This window comes from Phytophthora parasitica, assembly GCF_000247585.1.
Source record: "Phytophthora parasitica INRA-310 unplaced genomic scaffold supercont2.7, whole genome shotgun sequence".
Taxonomy (NCBI): domain Eukaryota; phylum Oomycota; class Peronosporomycetes; order Peronosporales; family Peronosporaceae; genus Phytophthora; species Phytophthora nicotianae.
In genome coordinates, this window is record NW_008648993.1 from 587,619 (window position 1) to 611,838 (window position 24,220).

Below are 24,220 nucleotides of genomic sequence, written 5' to 3' on the forward strand. Positions count from 1 at the left end.
TCTAAAATAGTACTGTAGACATTTGTTGATGTGTAATGAAAAAGAAGCTCAGTTGGCAACATGCGGACTTTGTAGAGAGGCGTAACCCTGCTGAGTGCACAGTGTGTGCACCTAGTAACCCTAGGTGGGCTACGCCCCTCTACAAAGTCCGCCCTAATTTTGGGTCGCAATTATGGGCACATTGAAGAAACAAATTTTGTTTCTTTAATGCTATTTATCATTTAGATAAAAAGAAAAAAAGTAGCATTCACTCCCATTACAGCAAAACTATGTGCAAAAAGCACTAAAAACAGACACAAGTTGAAGTGGCGCTGTGCGAACTCACTTGTTGCTCTCCTGGTTGTGATCGTTGATGGCCATGACGAGATACGCCGTGGCCGTTTTCAGGAACATATTGAGGTTGTCGTGCAACTCTTGCGTCATGAAAGCCGGCATCGCAGCCGCTGCTGGGTCATGCTGCCCAGTAGGCAACGTCGTTGCCGTAGCTGGTAGCAGTTGCGAGAGAGTGTTGGCCGACAACGTGGCCTGGGCGGCAGCCACAGCGTTGACAGACTCCGTGTTGAGTTCGTTTCCAACTTCCGATCGCTTGAGCGCTCCCGTCACCAGAAATTCATTGGCACTTGCAGGCTCCATTCCATCACTCGACTTGTCTCCTGTAGCACCCACAACAAAAGATACAAAAAAAAATAAATGTTACGATACGCAGCGTTGCAGTTCAGTAAACTACGTCGAATCGTACCTGCGATCAGACTGCACAGCTCGACGTATGGAAAGCCTCCTTTGCTCTTTAACTGCTGAAGCTCTTGCGAACTCTCTGGATGCTCTTGAATGAGCTTGTCCCAGTCTGCATCGCTGTTAGGGACCGTGTCAAGGTCACCGGAGAAGCCTGTCACTTTGTTAAATTGTTCGTAGCCATGCATCAGCTCCAAGTACTTGCCCTTAAACTGGTCTGTAATATCACATGTTCAACGAAGAGTGATTAGCGGCTGTCACATCCTTTCCAGCTCACAACGAAGCACTTACCCTCAGTAAAATTAGTCTTGCAAAGCAGGTTGAGCTCATTCGTAGCATCAAGGAACACTTGTTTAGGTTTGGTAACTTCGTCGTTGTCCTTGGTCTTCTCTCGCTTCACCTTGGCCTTCCAGCACAAAAACAGCACCAGTTTCTCCTCGCGCGGGCCCCACGTAAAGAGTCGACTCGACTTTCGAGCACCCGAGTGAACCAACTGGCGTCTCTTAGTATCGGGCAACTCTGCAATCGTTCCAATCGGTCGCTTCACAGTGGGAATTCCTTCGTCCCTCTCGATAGCAATACGACGGCAAACATCGCAGTGTGGAAATCCAGACTTCTTGAATATACTCAGTCGAGCGGCGCTGTCAGGCATGTCCACGATCAGTTGGTCCCAGATTTCTTCGCTTAAGTTGCGCTCTCCGCCCACGTCCTTGAACAGCTCGTAGTCCATCATAAGACGTGCATACTTGGACTTCAGCTGGTCTGCAGCATAGCCATTAGTGTGAGCCATGGCATGTTTATATTTCTTCATTGGGATTTACTGTTAGCGGATCGTACCAACGTTGAAGGTGCTCTTGCAACGATCGTTAACCTGTTCGGCAACAAGGTCCCAGCCCCGGGACTTGAGTCCTCGGTCTGTACGCAGCTTTGGGTCTCGACGGGTCTTCTCAAACACGTCAAGCAGTACCCGCTCCCTGGCGTGATCCCACACAGCGCGTTGGTAGCCCCACGCTTGCTTCATGGTCTCTCCACTCATTGTTGAGATGTGCGATCAAATGCGAGGATATTTTTAAGCTATTTGAAAGGTAACGGTCTCAGCAAATGCTGTTTCATAGTTTTTCTTTGATTGGCATGACTTCAACTTGTCAAACAAAATGCTATTCGACTCAATTATTGTAAAAGCAACAGATTAGCCTCCTCCGTCTGTTTGGCCCAACTAGAGCTCTCTTTGCCCGTTGTGATCGTTAATGAGCATCACCAGGTAGGCCGTCGCCGTCTTCAGGAACATGTTGAGGTTGTCGTGCAGCTCTTGGCTGAAGACAGCAGGGGTACCTGGTGCACTGACACCAGGGATAGCCCCCTCAGATTGCCCATTCGCCGCGGATGGAGCCGTAGAAGTCACCAGGTTAGCCGTCGCTGGCAGCAAGTACGAGAGAGCATTAGCCGAGAGCGATGCTTGAGCACTAGCAATAGCATGGGCCGAGTGCGTCTGGCTGGGGATGGGAGCAGGTGCCGGTAGCTGCAGTGCTCCAGTCTCCAAGAACTCACTGGTACTTGTAGGGCCCATTCCGTTGGGCAGCGTATCGCCTAAGGCGCAGGGCATATGCGTTAGGAATTGTAATGAAACAGATTAAAATGCAAGCGTTGCTCACCTTTAATCAGACTGCAAGCTTCAACAAACGGGAAGCCACCAGAGTCCTTGAGTCTTTCAAGTGCCGAGTAATGTCCCGGACGTTCGCGGATAAGCCGCTCCCAGTCCATCTCGTCCTTGGGGGTCGTGGAGAGATCACCCGAGAACCCTGTCGCAATCTTGAACTGGTTGTAGCGCTGCATCAAGTCCATGTACTTTTCCTTCACCTCCTCTGCACACAATCATCAGTAAACAATAAAATAATTGTTTTAAAACCTCTCGACAGCAACTTACTTTCGTTGAAATTGGCCGTGGAGAACTTGTTGAGTTCAGTAGTAACGTCCGTCCAGCCTTGTGGCTTCAGTCCTTCTTCTCCAAACACTTCTCGGTCGTTCTTGGCCTTCCAGCACAGGAACAGCAGCAGCTTCTCCTCCCTAAGGGACCAACCGTCCCCACTGCGGGCTTTCTTGGGGTCCGGCTGCACACCATCCGATCGTGTGGCCCGCTTGGTGCGCGGATTGCGTTCCGCCTTAGGCTTACGACCTGGTGTCGCCTCCGCCTCCTCTTTGCTTGCAGCGATACGACGGCAAATGTCCACGTGAGCGCAGCCGAGCTCTTTGAATTGGCGGAATCTGGCCGCGTGCTCCGGTCGCGCTTCAATGAGTTCGTCCCATTGCTCGTCGCTAAGCGAGTTCTCACCTCCGACCTCCTTGAACAGATCATAGTCGATCATAAGCCGCGTATACTTCGACTTTATCTGGTCTGTCGATTATTCACAATAAAAATTAATTGTCTTTTATGAATTAAAAAATATTACTTACCAAGGAAGAGTGACGTCTTGCAACGATTGTTAAGCTCCGTGACGATGTCTGCCCATGCGCGGGCTTTAATGCTGCGGCTGGTGCGCAATTCCGGGTCTTGGCGCGCCTTCTCGAAGAGCTCTAGCAGCGTCTGCTCCGTCGCGGGCTCCCAAGCAGCACGTCTTGCGCTCATTTTTATTTTTTTGGGTTGAAGGGTTTCAAACGAAAAAATTTTAGGTTGTTTGACAGGAGAGGTATCGTGACATTATGCATCTCAACAGGTTTTACTTCGATTATTTTTTACGTCCTCAAATCGTCGTCACATTTTCATCGCTGCTTCATGGCATTTCCACTCGTCGACGCGCATTGCCACTTGCACGATGAGCGACTGTGGTCCAGTGGCTCTCCACCGAGCCGTCGCACGCTCGAAGACGTGCTTCGTAGAGCTCGCAATGCTAATTTGACTCACGTCGTGTCCTGCGCCACTCACGAACGAGATTGGCGGGTCTTGGAGCAGTTAATAGCGCAGCAAGAAGATAACAGTATGCCCAGTGTTGTACCATGTTTTGGCGTCCATCCATGGTGGGCTCAGGAGCTGTCGCCCATGACTTCAGACAGTCTAAAACCGCTTCGGGCAATATTGACGCTACATCCAGCAGCAAATGTACGGCTGTCAAACCTGATTACAACTTCAACTTGTAGTTTTCTTGACCTTCTTGTCAATTTTACCTATAGGTGGGGGAGATTGGCCTATGCAAGAGTGCAAGAGGGAGACAGGTGCCGCTGGAAATGCAGGTGAAGGCATTTCGAGCACAACTCGAGATAGCGGCGGAGTTGGAAAGAACCTGCGTACTGCATTGCGTGGGGTACTATGGTAAACTGCTGGAGATTTTGCAAGAATTTGACAAGCGTGGGAGATTGCCACCAATTCTTGTCCTGCATTCGTATAGCGGTCCGCCAGATATGATGCGGTCGTTCCTAAGGCTACGTGACACGAGAGTTTTCTTCTCGCTAAACGCCAAGCAGTTGACAGACCCGCGAATGAAGAAGACGGTAGCGTGCTGTAAGGAATCGCCATTGGAAGCGCTACTATTTGAAACAGACGCACCAGATCAAGCCCCTTCCGCTGAGTATGCAGAGAAGGTTTTTGATTGCGGCGTTTTGGATGCTGTTGATACGCCTTTGTTACTCCAAGAGGACTCGACGGGTGTCAATGAACCTGTCATGGTGAAGCTTGCGCTGCTCAGCGCAACGGAGATCCGAGGCGTCGGCATGAATGAGCTAGTTGCAGCAGTTTATCAAAACTGTAAAGTTGCTTTCAGGATCGACGACGCGAAATTAAGCTGAAACACGAAACTGGTTAAGCTTAAGGAGCATATTACAGCTTAATAACTTTGTGCCTGTTTAGATTGCAGCATAGTCCATGTCACTGTACAATAGCGACTGCAGCATAGGGTCAACGTGGTCTGAAGAATGCAAGATAAGACAGAGTAAGGAATTACTCTTGCTCATCACTATCGGCATAAGAGCTCACCTTTGTCGTAGTCGTACTGAATCGATGTTGCCCGCGATTTGATCTTGGCGATAGCAAGGACGGCGATGGTAGCTCCACCGACGAGGAGAGCCGTGGCTTCGACAGCGACTAGTGCGCCTCCGTAGGGCAGACTGAGCGGGAGATCTCCTGTACGGTGCTCCGTTGTTGCGACTTTGATTGGCCTCAAATCACGCGGCTCCGTCTCCGGCACTGCCTTCTCACTTTCTAGCGATACGGGAACCACCACGTCGTCCAGGAGTTTCGTCACGTTCTCGTTTGGAACACTCTCAAAAGCCTCCGCGATCCGGAAAGCTGCGTCTCCAGGCTGAGCGTCACCTGTCTGGAGTGCGGCTGCATAGCCGACAGCACCAAGGAACAGACCAGCGACTAGAGCCGCAGTTCGTCGTTGTCGGGACATGATCAAACGCACAACTGATCTCCACCCCAGTACGGACGGACAGCTCGTAAGATTGGCCAGGATCTGGCGTGAAAAGTCGTCTTGTGACTCGACAACTATGACTCCTCGAGCAGAGCATTGCCATGGCGAAAAGCGGTACTTTGGTGTACCCTCCAATCGTAGGGTGGCCACGCCTACAGTAGTTGCGGTAGGCTACCGCCGGTAGCCTCTTCAGTGGCCTCTGTAAGCTCCTGCAGTTCGGCCGACGGCACTCTTCTGTAGCCTTTTTGTCAGCAATGATCGCTTCGAGTTTCCTTTTCATCTACGCTAAAGTTGATGTGTGGAGGGAGGGGCTGTGGTGACGACCTAATGCAGACGAAGAACGTATCAAAAGTTAGAGTTCGTGCTGAATCATATCGACAAAACGTCGGATACGCGCCGTACCTGAAATCTATAGCTTGACAGGCTGGATCATGACATTTCTGGTAAAATACGCGTTGGTCGATGTCCACAATGAACATGACATTGTTGCTCTTGTGTGGGCGCCTAATGTTCGCACACCAACGATTGCGTGCCATGTGATAGATAATCATCCACGGTTGTGGTTTAGCTGCATTATCCTCAGCTTCTTGAACATCCTCTTGACCAGGTAGTACGGCCAACACCGTCGAGTTGCTTGTCATTAACATCTGAATTGCACGGATTTCGCCTTGAACACCACCTGTTGTTGCTTGAGAGCGAATGAACGCATCCAACATGGGATATATCGATCGCCGGCATTCAACTGATGAGGAAGTAATACTCTTGGCACCAGCATAGGTAGATTTTCGGCTACGTTGCAACACTACAGACGACTCGCATCGAAGCAGTCGGTAATTCTTCGTCTTTCGATCGAGCTCCATGGATTCAAGAGATGGATACGGACACACTAATGTGTTTACAAACAAGTCGAGATCGAGCTCGGTTTCAGCAGCATTGAGTGGACGTAAGATCGCGTGTTTCTTGAACTTTGACGAGCCCAATACCCGGAACATGCGATTTCGAGTGTAAACACCGGTGTCGATGAAAAGCTGCTTTTTGTCCACAGGGTCATTCCCAGACTCGGTGTTAACGAGAAATGGCGACAGTAGATCGTCCGGTGCGGATGTGTAGTCAGTCAGATCCACAAGATCGTTGATAAACTCGCGCACAAACTATTCACAACAACACCGTCAGATATTGCATCAATAGCTTCAATATCAAAGATGAGACCCTTACCGCTCCAGCGTGAAGGTTGTCCCTGAAGAGGTTGCCATCAGGAAAGTGAAACTATGAAAAACACGAAGTCGTCAGTTATGAGCAGAGGAGCACAGGAGTTCTCCTTGTACGCGTACGATGAGATGGCGGCTGAATTTAGCGGGTGTTGACGAATCCAGCTGATAAATATCTCGATGGTGCACGCGAAGACCATACCTGCGCTACAAAATCAGCGTCAAAGTCGAAGCATTCGTGTGTAATTGACCCAGCAATTTCAGTACTCACGAAAAGCTGAAGTTGGAGTAAGGACACCAGTCTAGCCACAAGTGCATCACCATCTACATGCAGATTGATTCCACGCTTGAACTCCAAATCAAAGTAAAGTCGGCAGGGCACTCCTTCACGTATGATCTCATAGACATGCCTTTGATCGTCGCGGGTTTTCTTGTAGTTCTTCCAAAATTCAGTTAAACTGGCAACGAGAAACGCCGTTTGCCATCACCAGCACTCTCGAAGGAGAAAACACGGGGTGTGGAGTCACCACCGTATCCAATTCCTGGCGATGCGCTGCTGGTAGCTTTGACACGCCGTCTGAGTGCAGCAACTTGATCTGCGAACTCGAAAGCTTCTTGTTGTCGAGGAAAAGACGATGATATCGGTGCTGTGCCTTCGAGCTGGCACATAAGGGAGTGTGAGACTCTGAACTGCAGCTTTTCGTAGAATGATCGCCAAGTATTATCCGACACTGAGAGGCCGTTTGAAGGGCCCGACACCGTCGACTTTACAGCATTTGATCCGTAAAATGCCTCCGCTGACAGCGTTTTCCTGCGCTTAACCATCTCGCCAAGCTTAACACCGGTAGCACGACGACTTATTTCTCTTTTAGCGAGACAATCTTTCGCGGAGCTGGATAGCTGCACCTTAGGGAAAGCTGCATGCAAAGCAGCCAGAAGCTCTTCTGCCACTTCAGTGTCATAGAACGCGCCATAGTCTTGGCCATCCGACAGCACCTTGCCACTTGCTTGCGATCCTAATGTTGCTCGGCGAACCCGCCCAAAGAAATACCCTTGTTGCGACGTATCATCCGCGTCCAGCACCACCAGAACACTCGACACAAATGGCGACGGGCTGATAGAAGGAGCAATTATCAGAAATTGATCGAAATCAGGCTTATCATGTGCAATTATAAATAAAATACTGCTCACCTGTATATGGAAAAGCAAGATAATGCCATAACTGGCAGCAAGATGCGTTGATTTCGCTGATTGGCGCCGAGTTTAGGAGTTTTCGCCAAATAGAGACCTTGATGTGGAAAGCTCTGGACGCCCACAGACGAATTATTAGTCTGAACTTTCAGCCAGATCTGAAGGTTGAAGGGGATCACGTCCAGCTCGTGCTGCTCTGCGTCTTCGATGACGTGCATCGGCGTGCCCAGGGCCCCCGTCCAGACGCGACATTCCTCAGTTTCAAAGACTTTGCAGCTCATCAAAATGGCTCGACCGTTACTGGATATGCCATTTCATTGGACAAAAATGTATCCAGGCGAAAGGTCGTAAAGAAGATGGCTACATTTATGATACATCGATCGTCATGGAGGCGATCGTGCTGGACAATGGCTCTGGGGTGTTCAAGGCTGGATATTCGGGTGAAGACACACCACGAACGACGTTCACAACATGTGCTGGACGCGTGAAGAACCCCGAGTGGTTTGCATCCCAGGCGCCCAATTGGAAGGCTGAACTACGCGACCGGGAGACCTTTATTGGGGCGGAGTGTCAGCAGTATCGCGACTTTCTGGAGCTCTCGAATCCGATCAACCGCGGGATTGTGGAAGACTGGGATGCATTGGAGCGCATGTGGGAGTTCGTGTTTGCTCAGGAATTGCGAGTGGATCCTGAGACTGCAGCTTTGCCTGTACTCTGCATTAGCTCTCCATCTGGACCAAAAAAGCAGCAGGAACGCATGGCGCAGCTCATGTTCGAGTCGCAGAAGGTGTGTGGCTTCTACTTCATGCAGCAGTGTGTGCTTTCTCTATTTGCATCGGGACGTACTCGAGGAATAGTGGTGGAAGTAGGTCACGGCTCGAGTCACGCGATACCCATCTTTGAGGGTTACGCGCTGCCTCATGCAGCACTACACTATAACGCCGGTGGTGTTGATATCAGTCACCGCCTTCATATGCTGCTATCCAAACGTGGAGTAGCTTTCCACTCATTTCCACTGCATACGATCGACCAAATCAAAGAGTCTACCTGCGCGATGGGGAACGGTATGAACAAACAAGGTCAGAATCAACAGGACGAAGCGAGTAAGCCATTCGAGCTACCTGATGGGACGATATTGCAGGTAGATCGCGTTGCTCAAACGATGCCGGCAGAAGTACTCTTTAAGCCGCAGGAGCTAGGAGACGAACATCCGCTACGTCCAGACAAAGGACTGCACGAATGTGTGGCTACGAGTATTGCAATGTGTGACAAGGATCTGCAAAGCGATCTGCTCAACGCTGTCGTACTCGCTGGGGGCACCACCATGCTGCCTGGCTTCTCGCGTCGATTCCAGGACGAGCTCAAGGCCGTTCTACCAGGCGGCAATTTTAACGTCGTCCCGGATCCCGTAATCCGAGAGCGAGGCTATAATTCGCAGCGGAAGATCGCCGCATGGGTCGGAGGGTCCATGTTTGCCTCGCTTGATACGTTTCGAGACATTCACATCACCAAACAGGAATGGGAAGAGTATCACGAAGCCATTCTGGATCGAAAATGCTTCTAAAACAACAAGATAGGATTCATGCGCGTGTATTTTATTGGTTTTCAAGGTTACAGGCAGCATCCAGCAAAGTAAAAGTCAAAGACACAGAAACATGGAACGACAACTGGCAGCGTAAGAGTTAACGAGCTGAGTCGGATCAGATGTGGGCATAGCTTAGCAGCCGCAGGGCTGGCGCATCGCGTACTGCATGAAATGTAGCAATAGCATGAACATCATGAAGGTGTTGAGGTTCCAGTCTGTCAACAGTAAAGCGACAGTCTTAGATTTACAAAAAGTGTAACCCCTGTTAAACGAAGGGGTACGCACCTCCGAACATGTCGTGCTCGGGCTGCGCAGGTGCCTGCTGGTTGGCCGAGTCGGCATCAGCGTCCGTCTGACGGTCGCGTCGCTGTGAACCCGACACGGAGCACGAAGGAGCGGCGGCGTTCTCCATAGCGATAGGGACGGACTGGACCAGGAGCACGCGAGATTATTATTGAGTGAAGAGTCGGACAGGAATGTCACTAAATTCACTAAAGTGAACAACTACATATTTGTAAGAGTCACTAAAACGGGTATTGCTGGGTTACGTCAAGGGTATCCCCACATCGTAACCAACAATAATGGAGCTTTCGAAGCGCACAGGGCGGCCGATGCACCCTTTGTGGGCGCACTTCCACCGCGGAGAGAAGCGCAACCGCTACCACTACCACGCGTATTGTTCATACTGTGTGGCTCGCCATGGCGCGGACCAGGTACCGCCAACACGCGGGGTGTCCACCGACATGCTCCGCCACCTCGAGAGCTGTCCGAATTGTCCTCGTAAAGTGGTGGACACAGTTCGAGAGCTTTGCAATGGACGGGATCGAGTGACACACACCAAGAAGAACACAAACGTCGACTCGAGCTCTGGAAATGTACAGACTGTGGACCAAGTTCTGCTCTTAGATGCCGTAGCGTCTAGTGCCACAACAATACAGACGCAGACAACGGCGGATGACGCGGCAGCCGTGATCGCTACTGCAGCGGGGACGGCGGATATTTCAGTAACTAGCAAAAGAACAGCGAATGAAGCTCTAACGGATGAGACGTCGCTGGACTCTGGTGGACATGTAGACAAGACTGAAAGTGGGCAGAATGTTGCTGATTTTTTGACGATATCAACTAAACGTGTACGCACGGAGAGCAGTAACCCCACAGAGGAGGACACTTTATCGAGATGGAGGACCAGTTTGCTGCAGATGGCAGTGGCGGCGGGTATCCCCTTGTCCGCTTTCCAGAAGCAAGAATTCCAAGAGTTACTACAGGTTATGAGCCCAGTAAAACTGGACAATAATGAAGTGATCAGTACTGTGGGCACTCCAGCGTTTCTGGAGGAGACAGCTGCCAAACTGGCCCATAGGCAACTGGATCGCGTGAAGGAAGGCAGCCTCAATTCGACAATTAAAAGTGGTCTCACGTTGAGTGTAACCTACTGGCGTGCCCTGGATTTACAGCAATTAGTGGCGTTTACGCTTGTGAATTCCAATGGAGATGCCGCATGTGTGCGCGTGGAAGACCTAGGAGGACACGTTTCACGACATTCTGTTGGTAGCAACGACGCCACGTCTCCGATGTCACTCCTACGTCCGGTCCTTTTGCTGCCACTAGCAAACGCCATTGAGGACGTTCTACAGGACCTCAACGAAAAGAATATCTCTGTTATGGGAATCGTAGCTGAGTCGGCTGTAGCATTAAGTGCAGCCAAGCGAGTTTGTAGGAGTGCACAGTGGCGTTCTCTACTGGTAGTTCCGTGCATGTCTGCGTTGCTGACGTCCCTAGCTGGCAGTGTCTTGACACATGAGGCTTATCGTGATGCGGTGGGGCAGCTAGTGGAGTTGGCTGCGTATTTTTCCAACTCTCAACTGCAGACGTCATTGCGTGCCATGTCTGGAGAGGACGATGCACGTATCCCCCTCCCTACAAGAGACCACTGGTTCTCGTTTGTGGCTAGTCTGACCAAAGCTCTGCACTACAGTGACGCTATCACTGCATTGTGTCAAGAGGAAGCAGAATCGCCTTTGCCATTACCACTACGCGAACTCGTTCTGGGTAACGACGGTCGCTTGTGGAGTACGCTGCGAGAGGTAGCTGTGCTTCTTGCTCCACTACGAGAAGCTTACAGCCTCGTGTTCCAGGCCAAACCTAAACTGGACGACATCAACAATGAATACGACAATGACGACGAATGCGCGACTACAGTGCATGGAGGACTTACTCTCGCTCACATCATGTACCAGCTTGGTCGCATGAGTCAGCAGTACGCGGAGCTAGCAGAATCTGCCGATATGAACTCATCGTCGAACAATGATGATACGGCTGTCGTAGCACGTCGACTTCATGACGTTTTGGATGCGATGTGGCAGCGCTATGACCTGCCCACGATGGTGCTTGCGTACGTGTTCGACTTCCACATGGACTTTGAACGACTCGATACCAGCAACAAAGCGCTGCAATGGAAGTCCGTGACTTCATATTTCCAGCTTTACTTCCAGCGCTGGTTCTGTCAATCAACAGAAAACCAGAGCGAAGCAAGTACTTTAACGTCGAGCAAAGTGGAATCCATCTTGAATGCGTATCAACTCCGCCGATTCCCGTTCGATGCCGACACGACAGATTGCTACACGGATGTTTCGTCGTTCTATTCGTTCGTGTCGGACTCGCACCCGGAGATATGCGCTCTATGTTGTCGTGTGTATGCAGTTGCATTGGCGTGTGCTGATCTACGTCGTTTGGTTCGTGGTATTGGCTTCCTTCCAGCTATTGCACAGACAACTGCGCGTCCCAAGCAGATCGAATTGTTACTCCATGTGGGATTTGCAACCAATTTGAAGAGAACAACTCGCATCTCTCATGCAGGCAATGTTCTACCGGAGCTCGTGCAAGCAAGTCGTCCTGAAGAATTACTCTGCAGTCAGGAAGAATGGGATACGTTCGCGAGCGACTGGAGAGACCTTCTGGATCATGAATTGGTAATCGATGAGTTGGAACAAACGCAGCAGCTTCAAGGACGCGGCAGCATTGATAGTCAGCAAGATAAGAGTGACGAAAGTGTCAAACTATCGCTCAACCAGCTCTTCTTTGAGGCACTTCCACCTCTCCCCGCTGCTGTTGTGGTTGCACCTTCACCTCACGACCCATCTGGAGCAATAACTCAGGCATCAGTTGCTTTGTAGCTGCTGTCTACGAGTTTATTTAACTGACTACAATAGTTAGTTGTCACGATGTGGCTTGGCGCGCCATTTTCTCGCGTAGTAGACTCATGCGGGAGATAATTTTGCGGCGGTTGATGGCATTTGTAGTGGTCTCCAACTGCACTTGGCAGCACGCGAGTGCACGTTCCAAGTCCTCGCTTGCTACTAACGCAAGGACGAGGTTGTTGAGGATGGTACGTTCCCGTTTGGTGTCCTCAATGGCGCGAGTGATGTCGAGACAGTGCTGGTAGCAACGCACAGCCTGATGCGGATTCTTCTTGTCCAAGTACACGGTGCCCAGATTGCCAAGTGCGCGCGCTTCGACGACCTGGTCTCCAGTTGCACGCGCCATTTCTTGAGCCAACATGAAGCGGAGAAGTGCGTCATCTAACCGCTTCTGCTTGTAAAACTCCATCCCGACGTTGAGTTCGTCCAGTGCGGAGGTAGTTGGAGTGGTTTGAGTCGCCGGGCTTGTCGCTGTAGGGTCAAAAGATCCGTACACGTCCGAGTTTGGAGGCGGCAACGACTTTGGTGACGCTGCTGGTCTCTTGTGTGTTGGCGCTCCATCCCCAGCGAGTGATAAAGCAGCAAAGTCTCCGTAAATATCGGTGCTTGAAGAAGCTTTCTTGTTATCAAAACTGGACTTCACGGTCATGGGAGGAGGAGGGGGTCCTAGTGTTTGCTCCCATTGAGGTCTCTTTTCCTCAAGCTCGTCTGCCAGCGAAGCAAACCTGCCATAGTCATCGGTAGCTGGCTGATCCCGTGGATTCCCGTTGTTCGATGCTGATGCTGCTGTTGGCTTACTTACAGTGACGCTTGCAAAGGATCCGTACGCTCCAGTATTTACAAAACCTGGTTGAATTGTAGATGGTGGTGACCTTGAGAACGTAGTGGTTTGTTGAACTCGTGCTGCCATTTGCTGCGACTCGTGTGGATATGTGGATGCCAAGTTCGCGAATGAGGCGTACTCATCGGATACAGGTGTACGGTGCAGTGTACTGCTGGAACCGTGAGCTGCTGCGGGCTGTGCTTCTTCTTCAGGCTGTCGCTGTTGGGCAAAAGTTGCAAAATTCCCATAGTCGTTAGCAAGCGGTCCCGACGCAGACGAAACTTTCCCATCGCTCCATGTTCCATGGCCAAGTTTCTTGTCTTCGTAATGGCGAGTGGGCGGCACATTCTCTGGTATTTCCACACGACGCACCGTAGGCGGCGCTAGTGAATCCAACGAAAAACTTGCGTAGTTATCAGAGATCGCTCCGCTTGTGTTGCTAGTGTTTGCGCTGAACGATGGCATATTGAGAAACGACGATTGCGATGGAGGGGTTCGCGAAAACAGCATCGCTGCCGTGTTAGCCGATGGCTCAGGGTTCCCAAAAGATTCGGTGCTAAATGCCGCATACGAGTCGCTTTGTTGGTCCTGCATGGCTCTCACCGCCGCCAGTTCCTGATTGCACTTCGCAGAGAACTCCGAGGCCACCTACAACAAACGTTAGTTGATCTTCTAGCTCAAGCCTGTACGAACTAACGTACCCCGTATTTAAGTCTTCCGGAGCTGGACTGGATAAACGCTCCAATGGACGGATACGTGCGCTGTCTAACACTCGCAGTCGCACCTCCACGTCTTACCGCCTCTGTAAGTGCATACCCCGCCGCCCCCAGATTGCTCACAAGACAGTTCTTCAGTTCCCGTCGCCCCGGAGTATTCGAACTCGGCGAATGAATTTTGAGGTATGTGAGTGTGAATTTCGTCGGATGAGACTCGGAAAACCGCACCAGAAATGCCCCATCGCTGCGTTCTCGACTGGACAGCACACTCTCGGCCTCGACCCGCCCTATTTCTCCATGAAACCAAGGCACCAACTCGTGGTTTTCGCTGAAGCATGCCACCAATTTGGACAGACTTAACTCGAGCGGTCCGAAGCGGGCGATGAAGCGACGGAACTGCAACAATAGCAATGAAGAGAACATGTAATAAGCATTATAAAGCACGGTGTTGCATTGAATTGAGCTCTCCCACGTCTTCTCTGGTCACTTGATCGCTTTGACGCGCGTTGGGCGAGAAGCAAAATTGCGTTACGACGCGCAATTCGTCGCGCGAGAGCTCGGAAGGGAGTGGCTGAGGATCGCAGGCGCATAGCAATGCTGGGAAGAAGACGTCGCGGAAGGGTACGGTCGACTGGGTAAGCTGCTCGTCCCACCAGAGCAGCCCCAACGCCTCGATATCCGACCCCATACCGTAAAAATTCCCACCGAGTCGGACCGATTCCAACCGGAACCGGTTTTGCAAAAATTCACTTTTGTGACATAATGAACTTAAATAGTGACTTGTGGACAGTTGAGGGTGGCTGGAGCTGGAAGTCGTTGTTGCTGGTATCGGTGGTCATTGTTGCTGGGCGTCTCGCTGGTCGTTGGTGCTAGCCTCGCTGGTCGTTGTTGTTGGGCGTCTCGCTGGTCGTCGTTGTTGGGCGTCTCGCTGGTCGTTGTTGTTGGGCGTCTCGCTGGTCGTCGTTGTTGGGCGTCTCGCTGGTCGTTGTTGCTGGTCTCGCTGGTCGCTGTGTCTGGGCGTCTCGCTGGTCGTTGTTCGTTGGTGCTAGCCTCGCTGGTCGTTGTTGCTGGTATCGGTGGTCATTGTTGCTGGGCGACTCGCTGGTCGTTGGTGCTAGCCTCGCTGGTCGTTGTTGTTGGGCGTCTCGCTGGTCGTTGTTGCTGGTCTCGCTGGTCGCTGTGTCTGGGCGTCTCGCTGGTCGCTGTGTCTGGGCGTCTCGCTGGTCGTTGTTGCCGGTTGCTGGGAGACACGCCGGCGGCACTTCGGGGTTTGTTAACCAGTGGCGGTGCCTTCAGGGAGAAGGGAGCAGTTTCGACTGCTGGCAGGTTCAACTCCTGCCATCGTCTTTGATTTAATGAGCTGGTGCTGGTAGTTCCGTGGCGCTGGCGGTGGACTTGGTGCTGGAGGTTGATGTGGTGCTGGAGGCTGACGTGGTGCTTGAGCGGCGAACTTGCTTAAGTAGATGGACTACGTCGGATGAAGGCAGGAAGGGCAGAGGAAGGCGTAGGATCAATGATGCTCCCATTGTCGAAGAGTACGTGATAGTTGGCAATGTGGTCGTCCAGCTTTCCGGATTTGTGGAGCTTCCGAAGAGCTTTCACTGCTGTACCTGCCGCAACAGCCGAAGATCCGTTCGCCATTAAGAAAGCAAGCGCGTTTGCTTGTGCCGTCACACCAAGTGCGAGCACCTCACTTTTGTATGCGGGAGATGCTGTGTCGAGGACAAAGCCGTCAGGTAAGAGCACCATCATGTACCCTACGGAGTATCTGAACTCATAAAGTGTTGTCTTCTTTATAGATTGAGTGGCATACACGCGAGGTTCGGACGTAAACCACTCATACCAGACGGCCGACAGCGACTGCGACCCTTTCTTCTTGGATCGAACCGCTTGTGGAGACTGCAGTGGCGCGAGTGTGGATATAGGTGCGTTAGCATGTGCAGCTAAATTCCCTGTACTTGGTCGAACGTTGGACGTTGCTGTGTCTGTCTGAGGCCGCAAATGCGCTTCCAGTGCTAACAACCTTTCCTCTAGACGTTTGTTTTGTAGGATAAGTACACTAATCTGATCAGACTGGCGCTTGACCAGATCCAATACCGCTGAAGTTTCGCTGGCGTTCGTGATGGAAGGCGTTGTGTCTGCAGCTGGAGCGAAGACGCAATTGATTGTTACACTCCAAGCCAGCAATTCAGCCTCACTTATAGCTTGCACAGCCATGACCTCCCGCATTCGGACGATAAATGCACTGGTGTCTGAAAGCACAAGCATATCGGGATAGTGCATGATTAGAGTGGCGGCCAGGACTTCCGCGACTTCTACGTCCAAGTTTAAAGAGGAGTCTGAGAAAGCGGACGTGTTGGTGAAGAGCTGAGTCTGGAGCTGCTGAGCCCGTGCAAGAATAGGTTGTTCAAGTACGTGCAAGGACGGCAGTCGAGCACGTTCCTTGGGGTTCCATCCGCTCAAGACACGAGCGACCTTCTGGTCTGCCTGGGTTGTGCCCAACATATAACCGAAGGCTTTGTTAACCCGGTCAAGTTGCCAGCCATCACGCTCGATGATCCAGTTCTCTGCTAGACTTCCGTCATTGGCGTGCATTGCAGCACCACGACGGAACGAGTGCGAGGTAAGTCCCGGTGTAAGTCTAATCTGCATCTCTTCGGCTGATGTTTTGACTCTAACCAGTAATCTGTTCACGTAGGCTTGGGCACCTGGTACGGCTCGATTGGTCTTCAACTTCGAGGTGTCCTGCAACGATACAGGGCCATCGTCGGCCTCTAGCAGTTCTACGAGGCTGAGCTCCTCTACATCACTGGATACCGCAGGATTACGTCTTGTAGTCAGGAATTGTGGAAACAGGCGCTTGTTTGGAGCCTTTTGCATTACGAGAGCAGCTGCTAAAGAGAAAAGCGGGCAGGTTAGGAAATTTGTTGCATCCTTGAACAAGGAAATGCCTTGCAACAAAGCTGTTTTAACTCTCTTGAAGCGGATAAAGAGCACACCACCTAGTACAACAACATTAGGACAACAGATTCAGTAAAGTTATAAAAACTCCACCGTACCAGGAAGAATTGAAAGTTGTTTTTTCTCAAGTTGCTCTGCATCGGAGCTTCGGCCGTACAGGTACCACAACATAACCAATAAGGAGGCATCAAGATAGATATCTTCTGCACCAGAAGTATACAGTAGTCGCACGATGCTTTCTAAGTCTTGCTTAGAGCAAGGGGGCGCTTTCTTTTCAAAAACACCGTCTTCGCGATTGCTGCAAACTTTCCCTAGACTTGATAGAATTTTTTGTAGCTGCGGCTTCACTACCTGACCTTGTTGGGGATACATGTCTAACAACCAGTTCTTCACGTTTCCGAAATACGCCAGACACGTATTCGTCGATCGCGATTTGTCTGTTGATCTTGCTAGAGAATACGCATACTTATCTAATATCACTCGTAGCACCTTACCAGTCTTGTCGGCATCGATAAGGTGATGAGCCGCGTCTAGTGTAATGCTTTCCGAAGCCAGAAATGTAGAGAACGAGTTGATTGCCGTCACCCTGGCCTTCTTGCTGCTTGCGGGAGCTAACGACGCGATGGACATGACTACAGTTCTGCTGATTGAGTATTCTTGTGATATCACGACAACCGACAAATTGGTTGGAAACCTCATGGTATTTTTAGAATATGCATTAATATACATATTTGTATGGAATATAAAATATCTTGAAAACATTCCAACCCAATATGGTTGGAATAGTTGGAATTTTTCCTAAGCCCAACCATTGGCTGTAATTATTCAATAATCTGTTTTCATTGGCTCGCAGGAGATGTAAGAATTATACAGAGTTGGAATAGAGTGGATATTATACCATAACGATAACGAAAAGTATTTCTGGTAATAGTATTTTGTATTCTGTAAATAGTACTCCTAATTATGGGAATAGTAATCGAAAATAATAGCACACCATTACTATCCGAGCTTCGGAGCGATGACGAGTTCCTGCAGCTCGGACGGCCGCTGCTGCCGATGCTGCTGGAGGTAACTTCTTGCTGGACCGTTGGCTAGACTAGAAGGGTGATGTCGAACTCGCGGGCTAGTTTTGATACCGACCAATGCTCGAGTTGAACCGGGTGGTTGAACACTCGACTGCTTGAGGGTTGAAAGCGGTGTAGAATGGTAAGAAACCACGGGTTCAGAGACGACATATCGAGGTGATAACAGTGCTTTCAAGTCATCTTTCAGCGGAGAGGCCCTCGTCACTCCGTTGAATATATGGGCTATTGAACCCTCTTTAAGCAACACAGGGGATTTTTCGGTTTTGAGTTTTGACGGATGTTGGTCAACTGATTCGACACTGAAGTATGGGGCTGCCGGTTTGCCACTAATTGTCAGCGACATTGCGGTTGCTGGTACTGGAACAGGTTCGGTTGCAGCTAGCAATTGGCTTTCGTCTGGCTGATGTTGTTGCAAGTTTGTAGGATTCCTTGGGGGCTGATGATCGTTGCTCAAAATGCTTCCGAGAAGAGTTGATCGTGGGGAAATCGGAGGTTTAGCCGGTTGTTGATGCGACGAGATAAAGATTCCTATAGCCTGAGCGCTAATCGCATTACTGACCCGTGGCGATGACACTGATACTCCTGGGCGACCTTCATGTGGGGTTCGTGTAGCCTGCATCTCGTGCAATTGCAGATTTATCTTGTTAATTGAAGGTACTTCGCGTGGCATTGGTGTCTTGCTACTGATGATGGTTACCAATGGTGCGGTGAGGCTGCTGTTGTTCGTATAGACGTTCGAGTGGGTATTTTTCAATTGTTCAGTGCCGTCCGAGTCGGACTGCGACATATGCTGCTGCAATTGGCGCAGTGTACGCTGGGAAGAAAATGTATGTTGAGAGTTCGTATCAGCAGCTGACACGGCCATGTTGGCTGCTGCTTCAGCAACAGCAGCGGCGCGAACAGTAAAGGGTTCTCGAGTTGTTCCGGAACCTGCAGCACCTGGAGTCAGTAATAATCCCGGAGCATTAGGGTCTTCACTTCCAGTGCGGAGAGTCGAACCCGATGCTTCAATGTGGCTCACATGTAGCCCTGACGGCTCACGGGGACTGTCGTTTTTACCGTGTACTGCTTGCATTATCTGGTCTCGGCGATGCTGACTAGAATTTGACGCGCTTCGCGACCTTCGCCTTGGAAATGCAGCCATTCCCGATGTTGATACTGTGACGCCAGGCTTGCCATCTGCAATCGACTTGGAGATCATCATACCGTCCATCATACCAATATTGAGAACCACTCCTCCGCCACGGGAAAACATGTTGGGTGACGTCGCTCGCTGAAGTCCAGTCGGTCTTCTCGGAGGCGATACTGGTATCACCTCAGTTGGGTGGTTTTGCGGGGTTAACAGTGGAGGCCCTGCGTTGGCACTGCCAGAACCTGCAACATCGACCAGAAAAATAAGTATTCAGTCAAATCGCCCAATTCTAAGCAAATAAACGCACCATACCAGAAATGGCTGCTGTCAGATTGAGCGCATTCGTATTGACTTGCACAGAGAACTTGTGTCTTGGGGCATTCTGACCGAAAGCTCCGCTACTAGACCGATTTTGACGGGGTTGTGGTGTTGAACCGGAGTCTAGAAAACACAACCATATCGTAAGAACACGACCGAGGTCACGAATATGTAGTTGCACGCACTCTTCCTGACGGTTCCATCTCTTTCGTCACTTCTCGATAACGAGTGTTTACGGTCGCTCGATTGAGATACAGATGGGCTTTCGTTGCCGCCTTGCTGGCTTAGTGACTGTCGCCTCGGGGTATTGCCAGAATCATTCGCTCCTCGCAAGTGGGATCTAGATGAGCTTCTGCTATCACCTTGTTGACTGTGCGACTGTCGTCTCGGACTACTAGGTTCGTTGGGTCCCCGCGATTGCGTTCTTGAGAAATTTTCGTTTCCGCGTTGCTTGCTTCGCGACTGTCTCCTCGAGCTGGTTCGTTCATTTGATCCTTGCTCGGCATTGTGAGGTGTTTTTGTCGCGATCTTGATCTGATCCCGATAGTATTTAAACGCTTCACTGGTTAATTCTCGTTGCAAGTCTTGCTTAATGACTTCCAGTGTTACCCCCTTTGACTTCTCTAAAATATCAACATTTGACACATCTACAAGGAAACCATAAATTTCAATGGTAAGTTCATGATAATCTCGAATCTGGAGAAATGTAGCGAACCTTCAAGGGATTTTAATACGTGACGTTCGTTACGGAGGTATGTTAGGCAGTGGGTGATGCAATACAACAGCGAGATGTACTGGCAACAGAATGAGGAGACAATATCAGCACAAGTGCGAGCGTTCATGCCAAGGATTGACGTACATCTTCGGGGTCAACGGTGTCGGTCCACAGATCTACAGTTCGCATACAATGCCAATATAAAATACCATGGAGATCGTGAAGTCTGCATTGTACTCACCGACAAGCTCGAACATTGACAGGTGGAAGAAAGGATAGTCCAGATGATCCTGCTTCCCGCTGTCTCGCTTCCAGTCGTCCCTAATGAGTTCTTTCGAGGCACCGATATCGAATTCTGGCAGAATCAAGCGGTGCAAGCACAGCATATACGTCTCGTACTCAGCGAATTTGAGTTTCTTCTCTCCATTTTGCAATGCACAGTTCCAAAGACGTTGCGTCAGTGCGATCATGTGAGGATGCTGCTGGAGACTCACGCGTTTTGCCAAGTTGTCCTACGACAATGGCGGGGGTATAGTGCGTCAGTCACCTTAGAAAATCGCTTGCAGCACGTGTTCTTACCTTAGTATAATAATCCAAATTGCCTTGTTGACGGTACGTCACTTCCGAGCCTGATGTCGGGTCGATTTCAGCTACAACATGGCTGCATACTCCAAGATACAACCAGTCAGCTCCGTATCAAATGGACACTCCAGCAGCAGTCGCACCCGTCAGCAATGAGCTTGTGAACTTGAGTCTGGACAGCAGACGCAGCAGTAGCCGAAATTCTTGGCATTTCTAGTACAGCACTGGGAATTTAACACGGTAAGTCAGCAATTGTGAGTTTCCATTCAGTCCTGCAATTCGCTTTACCTCCGTTGGTCATCACTTAGGCTCGACACCGTCGGTGTATTGATTTTGATAGCATTTAGTAGCGGCGATCGCTTGAGGTTAATTAACGCTCGGACTGTGCCTTTGAATGTACGCAACTTGCGATACTGTGCCTTGAGTGAACTAAGCATCGAGCCATGGCGAGATGACGCTGGCAGTTTTGCAAGAGTCATCGAACCGGAGAGCAGTACTAAAGCTTCGTTTTGTTGCTGTAATGGCTGCGGGGAAGTCATCGTCGATCCTTGCAAAGGGATGTTACTTTCAGTCCGAATTGGAGCGGCATTCACCATTCCATCCTTGCCCTGTATACTATAGTTTTCATCGGGTGGCTCCCGTATCATCATAGCCTACGATCGCGACGGCAAACCTTTGAAACGAGGACACCACAAATAGTCAACATTCCAGCACATGCATAGTCTTCTTCCAAAATAGACCGTTGCCACCACTTGACTAACTATCAGCTTTATCAAAATCCGTCTCAAATGCCCTACGTAGCCACGCAGCAAGAACCTGAAGTCAAACGGCAGTCCACAATCTTCGTACTTGTCTCGAAAATCGATCCATCCTCCCAACCAGTGCTCTTCTTCCCGTACCCTGCTGCAGTTCAACTCGAGAGACAATGCCCCGCTGGATACGAAGGAAAGAGAACCGTTCGGAATGCTCATATTCGATTGTATTTTACTAACTCATGTCACTGCAGTACGTGAAATCTCTGGAGACGAATCGCTGCGCGTGTCCTTTGCAGGGACCAAACGTTTTCTGTATAACGCCATCACCAACTCTCTCCGTGCTACCAGCGTCCGTAAAACTGCATCTAGTAACACTTGGAACATCTTCTGGGGGGAGCACCTCAAGACTCAAGAGTTCGCAGCATTACTCCCATTTCAGCGTGTGAATCATTTCCCAGGCAGCTTTGAGTTAGGTCGTAAAGATCGCCTATGTTCCCACTTACTGCGTATGAGAAAGAAACATCCAAACGCCTACGCGGATATCATTCCAGAGACGTATCTTACAGCAAATGACTACGACAAGCAGCAATTTTTGACGCGTTTCCACGCCGAACCAAATGTTGTTTGGATTCTAAAACCACCCAATTTATCCTGCGGTCGAGGCATTAAACTTGTGTCTTCAAGTACCCACCCAACGCCAAAGCTCTCAAAGAAGAAAGCTTACGTAGCTCAGCGATATGTTGCCAACCCGTTCCTGATCCATGGTCTTAAGTTTGATCTCCGCGTCTACGTTGTAGTAACATCGTACGATCCATTATGCATTTATCTTTTCAACGACGGATTAGTACGCTTCTGTACGGAAAAATACTCGACGAGTAAGAGTGCTTTACAGAATCCCTTTGGGCATCTCACAAATTACAGCATCAACAAGAAAAATGCTGCTGCGTTTCAGAAAAATCAAGATACGCAGGATGAATTGCATACGCTCTCAAGCAGCAAATGGAGTCTGCAGATGTTGTTCAAATACCTGCGTGATCAAGACAAAACTCGTGATCTTGAGAACTTCCAACAAGCGCTCGAAGATTTGATCGTGAAAACTTTAATTGCTGTAGAAGATAAACTATCGTCGGCCTGCAGTCGCAACGCGTTCGAGCTGTACGGGTTCGACGTGTTGATTGAAGGCGAAAACTTGAAACCTTGTCTTCTGGAAGTGAATATTTTCCCGTCTCTCAGCAGCTCCTCGCTGATGGATAAACGCATTAAAACTGTGTTGGTTAGTGACTTGTTCCAGCTTGTGGGGATTCCATTCGTACACGCGAAGAAAGAAACACAGCAGCTAGATAAAGCCAAGCAAGATCGCCTTCACGGCATTAAACAGCCAGGAGCCACTAGAATGATTCTCCAAAAAGAAAATGAAGCACAGAGACGGCGACGCATATTTGACGCGTTGTCCAGATCAGCTAACAGCGTCACGATGTCCCAGCTTAGCGATGAAGACTTGCAACTTGTGAAAGAGGTGGAGGAAGAACTCCATCGCTGCGGACATTTTAAGCGCATTTTCCCAACAGCACAAGCATTTGACAAGTATTCTGAACTCTTCGACTCGCTGCGCTACCGCAATCTGCTGTGCATGAGATGGCTGCAGCATACAAACCAAGACGGTGGCCGAAGATTACCTCTAACGCTGAAGAAATAAAGGACAAGCGTTTGGTTACTCTACCACTTCCGTGGCTTGATCACTCTCTGTCTGCACTTCGGAGTTTGCAGTTTTCTTTTGCTCCAGTTCAATCGATACTTTCTCGTTCTCTCCATCTTTGACGACGTTGAATTGGCTCAACTGATCTTCTAGCTGTGAAAACTTCTGCTGGATCTCGACTAGACTTGCCTGTAGATGTGCATCTTTGGCGTCCATTTTCTTGTGCAATTGGAAAAGCGCCTGCTCTGAGAATGCCAAACGTTGCGAAAGTGTCGACAACTTGGCATCGATCACGCGTGCAATTTTGGTCTCCATTTCACGCTCCAATGTCTGCTGGAAACCCTTCAAGATTGTTTGCACGTCTGTTGATCCTCCCAGACTGAGCCCCGATACCTTAGCCGCCAAATCCGAAGCACTGAAATGGCAACAACAATGTCAGTAATTTCTACATTCTCCTTCAAGCTGCTATTCTCACCTTGTATCAACTGCTGCAACAGGTTCCATCGGTACAAATACACATCGAAGTTGTTCCAAGTTCAGTGCACTCTTGTCTCCTGTGAGTGATACAAACTTGACTTTGAGCGTCTGTAAACTTTTGAGAATATCGCAGTCGCGATCGGTTTGCTTGAAAATTGGTGACATGGTGAAACTCTGCGTCTCGGACGACGCTTTAGTGCCTCGGAATGTGCCCAGATATACTTCACCCTGCTCTTCTTCGCCCAACATATTGCAACGCGTGCCCTCGGCGTGTAGTTCTACATGGCGAGCCGAGCATTGCACCTCGAGCTGAAGCTGGAGACAACGTAGTGGCTGGGGCGACCAATGCAGCGACACTTGACACGGGACAGAGTTTTCCGATGCAGGACGAGTCAATTGCAATGGCAGCGAGGAGATAGACGCTACGCCGCCGCGATTATCGTCCAGAAGCTGCACGTCTACGGAGCCATCGGCAGAGGACCACGAGGAGCGCCACGTCAGACCCGACATTTTGATTGGCAAAAAGGTTTATCCGCGGTATAGTGAGCACAAGTGAAACAGCTGACGAAGGACAACACCCGTCTAAACCGATAAACTCTACCACTCAAAAGCACAAAATTCGTCGCAAAACACAAAAAATAATC

The 24,220-nt window shown here is 50.0% G+C and overlaps 12 protein-coding genes across 16 annotated transcripts; 4 read left to right on the forward strand and 8 right to left on the reverse strand.

The window, feature by feature from the left end:
- Positions 1 to 207: 207 nt before the first annotated feature.
- On the reverse strand, positions 208 to 1,792 carry PPTG_05183 (hypothetical protein). 3 transcript variants are annotated; one of them, XM_008898687.1, is made up of 4 exons: positions 1,574 to 1,792; positions 1,024 to 1,494; positions 740 to 949; positions 208 to 653 (listed from the first exon to the last, which is right to left on the reverse strand). In XM_008898687.1, the coding sequence occupies exons 2-4, from the start codon at positions 1,463 to 1,465 to the stop codon at positions 322 to 324; spliced, it is 984 nt and encodes a 327-aa protein (XP_008896935.1). In that variant the 5' UTR covers positions 1,466 to 1,494; positions 1,574 to 1,792; the 3' UTR covers positions 208 to 321. The 3 variants fall into 3 exon arrangements, with proteins under 3 accessions (XP_008896935.1, XP_008896933.1, XP_008896934.1); XM_008898685.1 differs by having other exon boundaries at positions 1,570 to 1,792; XM_008898686.1 differs by having other exon boundaries at positions 1,024 to 1,792.
- Positions 1,793 to 1,834: 42 nt separating this feature from the next.
- Positions 1,835 to 3,427, reverse strand: PPTG_05184. Of its 2 annotated transcripts, XM_008898688.1 has the most exons (4): positions 3,184 to 3,427; positions 2,657 to 3,124; positions 2,385 to 2,594; positions 1,835 to 2,319 (listed from the first exon to the last, which is right to left on the reverse strand). In XM_008898688.1, the coding sequence occupies exons 1-4, from the start codon at positions 3,353 to 3,355 to the stop codon at positions 1,949 to 1,951; spliced, it is 1,221 nt and encodes a 406-aa protein (XP_008896936.1). In that variant the 5' UTR covers positions 3,356 to 3,427; the 3' UTR covers positions 1,835 to 1,948. The 2 variants fall into 2 exon arrangements, with proteins under 2 accessions (XP_008896936.1, XP_008896937.1); XM_008898689.1 differs by having other exon boundaries at positions 2,657 to 3,427.
- Positions 3,428 to 3,463: 36 nt separating this feature from the next.
- PPTG_05185 (hypothetical protein) lies at positions 3,464 to 4,655 on the forward strand. Its single transcript, XM_008898690.1, has 2 exons — positions 3,464 to 3,826; positions 3,898 to 4,655. The coding sequence occupies exons 1-2, from the start codon at positions 3,503 to 3,505 to the stop codon at positions 4,507 to 4,509; spliced, it is 936 nt and encodes a 311-aa protein (XP_008896938.1). The 5' UTR covers positions 3,464 to 3,502; the 3' UTR covers positions 4,510 to 4,655.
- PPTG_05186 (hypothetical protein) lies at positions 4,567 to 5,114 on the reverse strand (the record flags this gene model as incomplete). Its single annotated transcript, XM_008898691.1, has 2 exons — positions 4,567 to 4,628; positions 4,697 to 5,114. The coding sequence occupies 2 exons, from the start codon at positions 5,112 to 5,114 to the stop codon at positions 4,567 to 4,569; spliced, it is 480 nt and encodes a 159-aa protein (XP_008896939.1).
- A 269-nt stretch (positions 5,115 to 5,383) lies between these two features.
- PPTG_05187 (hypothetical protein) lies at positions 5,384 to 7,815 on the reverse strand (the record flags this gene model as incomplete). The annotated part of the gene is made up of 8 exons (XM_008898692.1): positions 5,384 to 5,459; positions 5,538 to 6,286; positions 6,351 to 6,401; positions 6,467 to 6,550; positions 6,615 to 6,782; positions 6,838 to 7,003; positions 7,074 to 7,457; positions 7,535 to 7,815. The coding sequence occupies 8 exons, from the start codon at positions 7,813 to 7,815 to the stop codon at positions 5,384 to 5,386; spliced, it is 1,959 nt and encodes a 652-aa protein (XP_008896940.1).
- A 104-nt stretch (positions 7,816 to 7,919) lies between these two features.
- PPTG_05188 (hypothetical protein) lies at positions 7,920 to 9,339 on the forward strand (the record flags this gene model as incomplete). Its single annotated transcript, XM_008898693.1, has 1 exon — positions 7,920 to 9,339. The coding sequence occupies one exon, from the start codon at positions 7,920 to 7,922 to the stop codon at positions 9,096 to 9,098; it is 1,179 nt and encodes a 392-aa protein (XP_008896941.1). The 3' UTR covers positions 9,099 to 9,339.
- On the reverse strand, positions 9,107 to 9,586 carry PPTG_05189 (hypothetical protein). Its single transcript, XM_008898694.1, has 2 exons — positions 9,405 to 9,586; positions 9,107 to 9,334 (listed from the first exon to the last, which is right to left on the reverse strand). Exons 1-2 carry the CDS (start codon positions 9,529 to 9,531, stop codon positions 9,252 to 9,254), a joined length of 210 nt encoding a protein of 69 aa, XP_008896942.1. The 5' UTR covers positions 9,532 to 9,586; the 3' UTR covers positions 9,107 to 9,251.
- A 70-nt stretch (positions 9,587 to 9,656) lies between these two features.
- Positions 9,657 to 14,325, forward strand: PPTG_05190 (hypothetical protein). Its single transcript, XM_008898695.1, has one exon. The coding sequence runs from the start codon at positions 9,701 to 9,703 to the stop codon at positions 12,290 to 12,292; it is 2,592 nt and encodes an 863-aa protein (XP_008896943.1). The 5' UTR covers positions 9,657 to 9,700; the 3' UTR covers positions 12,293 to 14,325.
- PPTG_05191 lies at positions 12,160 to 14,592 on the reverse strand. Of its 2 annotated transcripts, XM_008898696.1 has the most exons (3): positions 14,328 to 14,592; positions 13,841 to 14,251; positions 12,160 to 13,787 (listed from the first exon to the last, which is right to left on the reverse strand). In XM_008898696.1, the coding sequence occupies exons 1-3, from the start codon at positions 14,541 to 14,543 to the stop codon at positions 12,336 to 12,338; spliced, it is 2,079 nt and encodes a 692-aa protein (XP_008896944.1). In that variant the 5' UTR covers positions 14,544 to 14,592; the 3' UTR covers positions 12,160 to 12,335. The 2 variants fall into 2 exon arrangements, with proteins under 2 accessions (XP_008896944.1, XP_008896945.1); XM_008898697.1 differs by having other exon boundaries at positions 13,841 to 14,592.
- Positions 14,593 to 17,815: 3,223 nt separating this feature from the next.
- PPTG_05192 (hypothetical protein) lies at positions 17,816 to 20,621 on the reverse strand (the record flags this gene model as incomplete). The annotated part of the gene is made up of 5 exons (XM_008898698.1): positions 20,211 to 20,621; positions 20,067 to 20,145; positions 19,537 to 19,998; positions 19,346 to 19,474; positions 17,816 to 19,275 (listed from the first exon to the last, which is right to left on the reverse strand). Exons 1-5 carry the CDS (start codon positions 20,253 to 20,255, stop codon positions 17,816 to 17,818), a joined length of 2,175 nt encoding a protein of 724 aa, XP_008896946.1. The 5' UTR covers positions 20,256 to 20,621.
- A 952-nt stretch (positions 20,622 to 21,573) lies between these two features.
- PPTG_05193 (hypothetical protein) lies at positions 21,574 to 23,099 on the forward strand (the record flags this gene model as incomplete). Its single annotated transcript, XM_008898699.1, has 2 exons — positions 21,574 to 21,604; positions 21,655 to 23,099. The coding sequence occupies 2 exons, from the start codon at positions 21,574 to 21,576 to the stop codon at positions 23,097 to 23,099; spliced, it is 1,476 nt and encodes a 491-aa protein (XP_008896947.1).
- Positions 23,100 to 23,114: 15 nt separating this feature from the next.
- On the reverse strand, positions 23,115 to 24,086 carry PPTG_05194 (hypothetical protein; the record flags this gene model as incomplete). The annotated part of the gene is made up of 2 exons (XM_008898700.1): positions 23,115 to 23,514; positions 23,575 to 24,086. The coding sequence occupies 2 exons, from the start codon at positions 24,084 to 24,086 to the stop codon at positions 23,115 to 23,117; spliced, it is 912 nt and encodes a 303-aa protein (XP_008896948.1).
- Positions 24,087 to 24,220: the final 134 nt, after the last annotated feature.